This window comes from Scomber scombrus, chromosome 17 (assembly GCF_963691925.1).
Source record: "Scomber scombrus chromosome 17, fScoSco1.1, whole genome shotgun sequence".
NCBI classification, from domain to species: Eukaryota; Metazoa; Chordata; class Actinopteri; order Scombriformes; family Scombridae; genus Scomber; species Scomber scombrus.
The window spans coordinates 26,865,849-26,876,629 of NC_084986.1; the positions used below are offsets into that span (position 1 = coordinate 26,865,849).

At 45.2% G+C, this 10,781-nt stretch overlaps 2 protein-coding genes across 3 annotated transcripts in view; one reads left to right on the forward strand and one right to left on the reverse strand.

Annotated features, from left to right (window-relative positions):
- rev3l (REV3 like, DNA directed polymerase zeta catalytic subunit) overlaps positions 1–2,590 on the forward strand; it is an 83,757-nt gene extending 81,167 nt beyond the window's left edge. For both annotated transcript variants that reach the window (XM_062437831.1, XM_062437832.1), the window contains exons 31-32: positions 974–1,189; positions 1,673–2,590. In XM_062437831.1, the coding sequence (XP_062293815.1) occupies positions 974–1,189; positions 1,673–1,813 (357 nt within the window). In that variant the 3' untranslated portion in view covers positions 1,814–2,590. The remainder of the gene's footprint in view (positions 1–973; positions 1,190–1,672) is intronic.
- A 143-nt stretch (positions 2,591–2,733) lies between these two features.
- Positions 2,734–8,935, reverse strand: mfsd4b (major facilitator superfamily domain containing 4B). The gene is made up of 4 exons (XM_062437835.1): positions 8,415–8,935; positions 6,898–7,066; positions 6,700–6,816; positions 2,734–5,038 (listed from the first exon to the last, which is right to left on the reverse strand). The coding sequence occupies exons 1-4, from the start codon at positions 8,682–8,684 to the stop codon at positions 3,726–3,728; spliced, it is 1,869 nt and encodes a 622-aa protein (XP_062293819.1). The 5' UTR covers positions 8,685–8,935; the 3' UTR covers positions 2,734–3,725.
- Positions 8,936–10,781: the final 1,846 nt, after the last annotated feature.

The following is a 10,781-nucleotide window of genomic DNA, read 5'->3' on the forward strand; positions in this document are numbered from 1 at the left end:
TGCTGTCGCCCCCTTTGCCTCAAAATATCTTGAGGGTGTTTTCACTCAGGCTCTGTAGTGCACAGAGAACAAAGGAGGAAGTGGAACCTCCTCTGCCTCTTACTGAGGATCGAGACTCATCAAACTGCAGCTGCTGAGCTGCTCTTTGTGTCACTACTGAAGAGAGGCTGCTCTCTGACAGGGCACACACGCCATCTGCTGGTAGAGCCGCAAACATCTGCAGATGTAATCACCAGAACACCCCCCCCCCCCATCCTAAAATACATTCAGCACAAAAAAATATTGCATTGCACAAGAGTTGTACAGCATGGACCTTGCTGTGTGATCATGTAAAGTTTTAACTGCTGCTGTTTAAAATCTTAATGGAAGATGGAACAAAAGAGCTTTTAGATTAGGTCTGTCTCTGAACCACCAACCAGCTGCTAAACACTCCTCTTCACAGTGAGGGATTATATTCTGTGTGTCTCTCATATAAACTGAGCATCGTGTTCTTTTCTCCTCATAACAAACAAGATAAATGAGCTGAGACTTTAACTTTACTCACAGGATGCTGTTTGAATACCTTAAAAACTCTCAAATGGATCAAACAAAAACAAGTCTCGTATTATGTTTAACGTTACCATCTCAGATCTGCTTGTTTCTCGTGCACAGACACAAGGACTCAGTATAATCTTCATTCCTGGTATCAGTTTAAACTATTCCACTGATAACCAAAAAATGTAGCTCTGTGCCAAGTTACCAGCAGAGAAGGGAAAAGATGACCGCGGACTGTAAACATGTCCACTGGTCACCTGTACAGCTGCAGTCTGACTGGTGTTCTGCACCTCAAAGTGTTGAAGGTTAAACTGAGCAGTGATGTGTAACTGAGAGCTGCTGTGTGGCAGAGTCAGACCTGCCTGAAAAAGAAATGAAAAAAAAAACCCATCAGTTGTATTAAGTATCGCTGGTTCAAGTCTTTCTCTGGTCTCTGTAGATCCAGAAGGCTTCCTGCTCCGCAGCGCTGGGTGGAGAGGAAGCAGGGAGGAAGGGAACCATTTCCCAGTACTTCACCACGCTTCACTGCCCCGTTTGTGACGAGCTGACCCAGCTGGGCGTGTGCTCGCGGTGCCGCGCCGAGCCGCAGCGTGTCGCTGTCACGTTGTACCAGGACATGAGGCAGTGGGAGAGTCAGCAAGACCAGCTGCTAAAGGTGAGAGATTTACAGTAGATTACTTTAAACAGCTGTCTTTATCTTCATAATACATACCTGTGTGTAAGACTGGACAAGGTAATAGTATTCACATAAATACTTCTAACAACATGTGTGATGAAAACAGTAGAAGAATAAGATTCCACTGAAAGTCAATAAATGATCAAACTGAATCATCAATATGCAAAATGTATAGGAAAAGTCTGAATTATAATTGAGAGAGTAAAGGTGGAAAATCTCTGAACACACACACACACACACACACACACACACACACCCCCACACACACACACAGCATTTCTATGAGAATATAGTGACAAAGCAGACACAGTCATCATGCTGGTGGAAATATCCGTCCTGTCTGTCACACTGTCTGTCCCTGGTCGTCAGTCTTCTAACAATATAGATCTCTCCTGGTTGATCACTTATTGTGACCTTTGAACCAGTCAGCTGATCAGTGCTCTCACTGTGCCGTGTCTTCAGATCTGTAGGAACTGCAGCGGCTGTGCAGAGCGGCAGGTGTCCTGCGTGTCCCTCGACTGTCCCGTTCTCTACAAGCTGTCCCGGGTCAACAGACAGCTCTCCAAGGCCCCCTACCTCCGACAGCTGCTGGAGCAGTTCTGATTGGCTCCTGACTCTGGAGCCCCTCCCCCTTCTGATTTGGTGCTAATTGCTGCCCCCCCCTCCCTTTCCCATCTCAGTGTTTGATTGTCCATTCAGTTGTAATTGTTTAAATGGTGCTTCGATTGAACCCTGTGGGGTTTTCATTCTGTCTCGTAATTGTTATTTGTTATACAAGTATTTCTCTGCGTGTGCAGACTCGTCTGGTTTGGGCCTCCTGTGAGGAGGCGGCGTGGGGAGCGTCCCCCCCCACCCCCACCCCCAACTCCCCAACCCCTACACCCTCAGCTTGTGTTTGTCTCGTTTGCTGCCATCTCCATTAGCTGCTATGGGCTGAGTGAGGCTGTGTCAGTGTGACACAGCTGCAGACCGCCTGTCATGGAACTACGTGCAGTCCAATCAAGGATGATTTGTATCTCATATGCGCTGTAGCAGTTTGAAGTCCTTGATTTTTAAGGAGCTCCTTTTAAATCTCAAGACAAACTACATTCAAACCACTAATTGACTTTTCTTCATTTTTATATCAACTGCAGTGTGTTGTAAATAGTTCCTGTACAGATCCATCTATAATCTCACTGTGCATTAGCATCAAATAAACTAAAGCTCCGGCCATGAATGCAATCAAATCCATTTTTAATGCATTCTGTTGAAGGGTGCCATTTTTTCATGTTTCTTTTAACCTTGATTGTATTGATGTCCATTTTTGACAGATCTGACACTTCATACTCGTACCTATAGAGTGTGGGAACTGGAATCAATTTCAGTTTTTGAAAAGAAAAATTCTGGGACTGTTGCAATACTGTATTTTGATAATTTATGTCATGAAGAGTCTATAATTTCCTTGTGCATTTCTGGTTTTGTGTACGTTATCAATCCTCAGTGCAAAAACCTGTCATCAAACCACACCAAGACCCCGTCTTCAATCCCCCGTACAGCCGTACACAGGATCTGTGTATTTGTATAAATGTAAAAAAAAATGATGATAATGAAGGAGGTGTTTTTGTTTGTTTTTAATGGACATTACTGTGGGTGGAAATTTGAGATTGATATAATAAAAAGTCAATGTATTAAAATGCCTTCTTTCAATGATTGCTTTCAACAATTGAAAAGATGACTCACAGTGTCAACACGTGATCTTTAGAGAACCACAAGTCACATGACGTCACAGTACAGGACAGAAACAAACAGGTCAGGACTAGTGCAAAAAAACCACTTCATCACATCGTCACACATCTGCTGTGAAGTCTCTGCTATAGTGCAAAATGAGATAAGAGTTCTTAAAGATCAGTTTGGCAGCAGGGTGGAGCGATGATGAAGAGGGTGGAGCGATGATGAAGAGGGTGACCGTCTCCCCGTCCACAAACATCCACCTTTCATCTGCTCAAGTGTCCTCGAGCAAGGCACTGAATTCATACCAGCCCTGTTACGCAGCCTACCCTGACCTTTGACCTCACTGTGGAGGGAAACTGAAGCTTTACATTATATCAAACAGTCTGTAGTGTTGCAGTAGTTCAAAACTCATTCTTCATCATCAAGAGTCCGAAAGCTTTAAAAGATGCTGACTGTGCAAACTAAAGCTTTGAATAGACGGGTGGATGTTTGTAAGCTGCATGTTTCAGTCAGTAGTCAGTGATGCGTTCACTGCACAGTAAATCATCTGTACATAATGAAGCAGCCTGATAGCTGAACGGTTACTGCACATGCCACTTCACTGCACTGTCCCTGGTTCAATTCCAGCCAGGGATCCTTACCCCTGTTTCCTGTCTGCACAAAGGCTAAAGTGCCAAAAAATCATGTTAAATAAGAAGTGTACATTACTGTTAGGACAACACATCAGCACAGACATGTAGACAGATGGCTCTTCTACAGTTCACTGAGAGATCTACAGCACTTGAGGGGGGCACAGGAGGAGGTTTCAGTCTCTCTTCTCTCTCTCCAGTGAGAGCAGCAGTTTGCGTCTGGGGGAGTCTCCCACCAGAGAGATGGTGTCTGAGAACGAGGCCCCCCCTACAGGCTCTGTGAGCTGGCTGTGAGAGGGAGGCGAGCCCCCCGTTAGACCGGTGACATCAGGAGGAGAGGACGCCTTGCTGGGCGAGCTGATGAGACTGGCCGTGTCGTCCATCTCAATGACCTCAAAGTCTGCATCGTTCCACTGATCGGCCTCGTTCTCCTCCTCCTCATCCTCCTCTTCATCGTTGGCACCTGAATCCAGCAGCGCCTGACGGTATTCGCTGTCGTCAGCGGTAGGTCGGCCCCTGGCGCGGGGCTTCCTACTTTGGCCGCTGGGGGCTGAGGCCAGTTTGTACATGACGGGGAAGAGGATGGAGGTGAAGGTGGAGGTGATGAGCGCCAGGTACATCAGCAGAGGGTGATGCTGGACCTTCCCCATCAGGAAGCCCAGGAAGGCGGGCAGCACCATCTCACCCAGCGCCGCTCCCACCACAAACACAGCGGCCGTGTGGCCCGTCACTGTGGTGTACTGCTCCAACCAGGAGATGCCGCTGGGGAAGATGGTTGCCATGGACGCCCCGTAGAGGCCCGTGCAAACCCACAGCGCCACCTTCTCCTGGCTGAAGAGGCAGAGAAGCAGGGAGGACAGAGTGGAGCCCACCAGACTGAGCAGGATCAGGGTCCCCGGGTACAAGCAGGCTGCAAAGAAGATGGCCAATCCCCTGCAGGCAGCGAACGCCGCCCAGAACAAAGAGTTCAGCCCGGCCGCCTGGGACTGATCCATGTGGGCGTAGTCCTTGGCGAAGGTGAAGATGAAGGAGCCGTACGCCACCTCGGCACCTACGTAGGCAAAGAAGAAGAAGAAGAGCAGGGCAACTAGAGCCATGTGATGTTTGGCCACGAGGGGCTTTCCTGCAGACGTGCGGGCTTTGTCACGTGACGTGCTGCTGCGAGAGGAGAGCGTGAAGAAGAGGATGGCGATGAGGAGGACGAAGGAGCCGATCACGATATAGGCCCACATGGATTTTAGCGTGCTGCTCCTGCTGTGGACGTAGCGGATGAGGTTGGTGTGTGTGTCGGGGGTTTTGGGGACCACGGGGAGAGGGGTAGTCGCGTTGGTCGGTACGACTGCGGCGCTGCTGGTGTTCACGTCGGGACCGAAGAGCAGTTTGGCGATGATGGGAGACACGAAGGCCCCGGCTGCAAAGCTGAAGTGCAGAGCCTGCATGTGAGGTCCAGCCTGCTCGCCCCATGTGTTCAGTATGAGGACGTTCCCACCTGACAGACAGCAGAGACACACACTCATCATGAGCACTGTAGTATTCACAGCTCAGCACAGAGAAGCTTTAATCATTCATACACACATTAGTACAAATAATGTTATACAGCCAGAGCTGGTCACCAGAGGTCACTGGTGAACAGTACATAACACACAATACAACATATATATATATATATATATATAGAACCAAATGATCAAGAAATACAACATATTACTAATAAAAAAACAGAAATAAAAGTACATTGCACAAATCCTGTATCACATACATATACAAGTAGAACAACATATAAATTGTGTTTTAATTTGGCAGTGTGACTCATTTTACTTTTTGCATTATTAGGCTTCCATAGCTGCTCCTCCTACTTCAGGCTTTCAGTGTAGAGACCTGAGGTCAACCTACCACTGTGCCAAGGACTGCAATAAATTTCGTTGCACCTGTTACAATGACAATAAAGATATTCTAATCTATTCTATTATCCTCATCTCCTACTGCTGACTGAGAGATCTTCTCAGCAGGTAGAAGCTGCAACAAGGTTAATGATCCACACGGTGACATTATAAAAAGAAAACTTGACGTGCAAATGAGCGATAGAAAACCCATCGTCTTTTGTTTTGTTTTGTTTCTCTTGGTGTGTGCGTCCCTCAGCAAGATGTCGCCCTGGGAAGCTGCTCATATCCCCCCTTACAGAATCCTCCACTGATTTTAGGTTAGCATTGAGGTTAGCATTATTATACCTCAGAATATGCAAAAAGGTGAGGTTTGATTCAGTGTTGGGTCAACTTCTACCTAATTCAGCTTTTGATGTTGACATGCAAAGTAAGCAATCATCTTATTCCTGCTCTTCACAGTGTTTCATCATCTCACACACACACACACACACACACACACACACACACACACACACACACACACACACACACACACACACACCCTTTAATGTGTGAACAGTGCAGCAGAACACACTGCTCTGACACTGCATCACACCATCACCACAGAGACAGCAAATAATCCAACTGGTTCCATGTGAGATGTATAATTCCATGTTGGCTAATGCATCATTTGTGTAATGTATTTATTGATTTGTATTAATGTCTGTCAAACAGTTCAAAGTGAATTATACAGAGAGAAGAAAACAAACTCAGAGCTGTTAAAGCTGAATCATCATCAGTAAGAAAGGAAATAACTTCTCTTTTCTCTTAAGTCATGTTTCCTTATTTTCTCTCTCCTCATGCATTGAGCCTTTGAGTCATTTTAGGTTATAAATGATCAATCAGAGAAAGTGAATTATTCATTTTGTGAGCACAGATGATCAAAACTTTCACTTTCATACTTGTGAGGCTCAGTTGAACAGTTACCAGCACGTCATCTTTCCTCATCCAGCTCCTCTCATCTTACATGCAGTTTTATCAGAGAGCTCTTTGCTTGATCAGTGTCATGATCCAGCATTTAATCTTCATGTTATCTGCTCAGGTTAAACTACAATAGCTGGCCCCACTGGCTCCATAGGAAACTTTATCTGAATGCTCCGCCCACTCAGTTATAAAACCACCTTCAGTATGGAACTGGTTCCACTGGTTTGACCAATAATCAGCGAACTTTCCTTGACCTCAGGTAAAGGAACATGGTGAATACTACAACACTAGTTTTATGTCTTACCTGTATCCAGAACACCCATAGAGATCCCGATGCTGGACATGAGCGCGGTGAGGAGCAGAGCCTGCTTACAGAAAGGAATAGCACACATTCCAAACGCTGTGACCAGCATGGAAAATCCTGACATGAGAGAGAAGAAAGACACGTCACAGCTTGGTAGATGCATCACAGTGCAGGTGAGTTAAGAGGTGAAGGGTTTACCTAGCAGAACGTGGGGGTTCATGCAGTCGAAGAGAACTCCTCCTAAGAGGGAGCCGCCGATGTATCCTGCAGAACGTCCCACAAAGATGTAGGAGATGTTGCTGATGTTCTTCTTCACGTTCACAGCCAGGTCCTCGAACGTAGGGCCAAGAACTGAGATACTCATCCCCTAGAAAAGCAGTAAGAGTCACAATGGGAGGGTCATTTTAGCAGCGTGATCTCTCTCCTCCACCTTAAAAAATGATCTACCCATACAACTGTTTACATGATCAATAGGTGATGTGTGATGACATCATGCTAAATGCAATATGTCTTATGGCTGCATTGCATTCTGGTCCGCTGAGGCTGAAAAACTGGCTTCTCTGCCTGTGTGTGATGAGTCTCTCTCTCTGTGTAAACAGTGAACATTAGTGTGACAACGACAAATCTACAAAGAGGCCTTGACAGACTTACTTCAGTCTGACTTTTACTATCAGTGATATATATAATGGTGAAACCTGGATCAAACTGTGTTGCAATTTACTATTTCATCATTTAGTATTTTTTGCCCTTCTAGTCCCAGAAAAAAGAGAAGAGGTTTTTAGCTGCAGGCTGAATGAAGCTTGTGTGTGTTTCACCTTTTTTTCTCCCCAGTGCAACTAAATGTGAAAGTGAGCAGCCTGTCAGGTGTGTGCAGATGGATTTCAGTAATCTGATGCTGATAATGTGGTTGAAAAGCACGTTTTACAAGTATGTAAATCCTGTCCATGCAGGATACTGCAGCGTACATTACAACTAGCCTATTGTTGATTGATAACTTGACTGTAAAGGTGTCGTAGAACAACTTGTTGAATGCATTTATGAATATTTGAAACCAGACAGCAAGCAGTGGGTCAGAGGCTGTTTGGACAACAAGTAAAAAAGTTATTATCTATACAGAGGTGGCGCAGAGAAAAGTACAAACTGAACCATACACATAACTCAAGATCACTGGTTGTTCCTCTACTGATGATCTAAGTGTAAATCGTGGCTTTGTGCACTGCTGCTGCTCTGTGGAACAGGTCTCCAGGTTCTGTGAAGCAGCAGCAGACTGAGAGAGGAACATTGATGAGAAGCCAATCATAAGTTTGTTTTACATGTTTATTCTTCACTTGCTGTCTCTTGTCTGTTGGTTATTGTGTGTTTTGTTATTGCAGGTCTTGTCTGACTTGATCATCTGCATCCTGCCCTCTTAAAGGACCACGCTGCAAATAAGCTTTTAACTTTATTCAATTATTATCCTATATAATAGAATATTATATGAGTGACTGCAGTCAAATGAATGTTTATTCTACTCGCTTTCCTCCTTTAACCCACATTTGAATCCCTGCATGGCTGCGTGTATAGCAGGTGTATGTTCAGAAATCTCTCCACCCAGCTTGTTAATAATTATCATGAGCCGCCACACACACACACACACACACACACACGGGTTAGTGCAGGCCTGTCTACATTCATACAGCACATTTCCTTCACAGCTCAGTTCTCTGCTTCATTACCAAGCCTAGGAAGGACGCACAGAGCGCCAGTGTGACCATCCAGCGGCCGCAACTTCCTCCGCCGACCACTTCCACCCGGTCGTCGCATCCCGGTTTGGTCGCCCTCTTAACCGCCTTCAGCGCACTCTTCAGCCCTCTCCCGGTGTCCTTCCTCTTGTCAAACAGGGTGTCCTCCTCCTGGTCGTCGTTGTCGTCGTCGTCGTCCTCCATACTGGCGAAGCGGACGTGTTTCTTTTTCACCACGGTGTGACGTGTGCTGGGTGAAGACATATCTGTCACTTTATGAATGAGAGACCGCTGCTGCTGCTGCTGCTGCTGGAGGTGCTGCTGCTGGAGGTGCTGCTGCTGCTGCTGGCTGGTGATGGTGCTGCTGCTGCTGCTGCTGGTGGTGGTGATGGCGCGCTGTCAGAGTGCCGTTAACGGGCCGACATACAGCGACAGAAGCTAACAGCGATGTAACTGCGCACTCTCCGTTTCTCCTCTCCCTGTGTGGAGCTTTCACACCGCTAACGTGTTAACATGAAGGCGCTCATCGTAATGAACAGTTGGGCAGGTCGGTGTGTGACAGCCGGAGTCACTCCGTATGTCAACAGCGACTGTATGGTTGGACGTTTGCAAAGATCGTCTATTGAGAAGAAGGCTCACTCGGTGTATTGATGGAGCAGTGGGTGAGAGTGACATCTAGCGGAGAGGTTGCACACTTGCAGTTCCGAGTAGGAAAAGTGAAGCCCGTGTGGAAATGACTTAAACCTGCATTATCTCTGATGGCCAGCAGGGGGCGACTCCACTGGCTCAAAAAAAGAAGTCAGTAGAGACCTAATGAATGAATGGTCTTCTTGATGATGGTTTTGTAAATCATGGTCTCATTTAGAGTAAAATATATGATAAAGCAGCATACTTTGGGACGTGGCTATGTTGTAATTGACAAGTCACTACCATGACAACAATGTTGATTACAGAACTCATTCTAAGGTAACGAAAACACAACGATTCTTATTTTCATGTGATTACACACTAATTCATTTTTTTGAATATTTTATTCCATTTCTTTGAATTTCATTCTGTTAGATGCCACTTAATTCTACGCACTGCACCTTGAAAGTGACCCACCCTCTGAATGAACACAGGATAGTATTCTGTTCAACTCGTTGGCCACGCAGTAACAAAAAATCATTTTGTAGCGCACTTTCCATGGGAACATTTTAGCTGATCAACATCTGCAACAGGAGTCTCACAAGCTTCTGCATTCATGTCGTTGGTGCAGTGACACTGACAGCTCATGGTCATTCTTAGTTTCCTAAACTCACATCAGAGTGACACCTCTTCACTTCTTCTTCTTTGATTCAGCTGACGTGTTTAATAGGTAAGGGTTTATTCTCATGACACACCCACTTTATTACACGACCCCCGCCCACACAAATCATCCAGCTCACCTGACCAGGTGGGTGTGTCATGTCTTGAAGTGGGTGAGTGTGTGGATACAGTGAGTCTGCTTACAGACCTACATAGAGAATGATAATGCTACATCAGGTTGTCATTGACTGTAATGGTGACCTCTAGTGTTAGGAGTAATGTAATGTAAACTGTGTCCAAGCTGCCATAAATAAGACTATTAATATACTGTAATGTTAATCCCAGCATGTCATGTCTCACCATTACCAGCTACTTTATTATATTGGGATTGGTAGCATTTAATATCCTATTTCTACTAGCACCTGCTTGCTTACAGTTCATATGACTGACATTTGATTAGTTATACATCTCTGTATTAAATATTAATGCATCTGAAACACTCACATGTGAAAAAAGGCTTTAACTTTGTGGGCATTCATATTTTTTGTGTCCCAGTATTTTTGATTTGTTTGGTTTAACTATTAAGATTCAAATCTATTAAAATGAGCCGAGTGTTTCTAACAGTAATGTTAAATAATTTATTTCTGTTGCAACCAATCAGAATCCTCTTATTCGTCCACATGTAGGACATCCGTTACCTCCCAGGTTGCCACATACACTGAAGTTATTTGTTCCCCCAGGCAGCACTGGCTCTTAGACTGCTCACAAATCCTGCCTCTTTCAGTGAAATGGGCAACCATGACTCTAGTATAACCTAATAAAGCATGTACATGATAGAGCTGTGCTATGTACATACTGCAGCATGGGAACGATCCCCAGGAGCCCAAACTCAGGGTACTAATGTACCTTAAGCTAAATAAGGGCCCCAGACGTGATGAAAGAATCTCCAGCAAACTAACCACAAGTTTCTTAGTTCATGCATCAGTGATAGACTGGGTGAGGACGTGGCATTTAAAGGATTTTACGTGTTTGAATAACGTAAAATCTCTGTTTACATTTATGAATGGTTTTGCT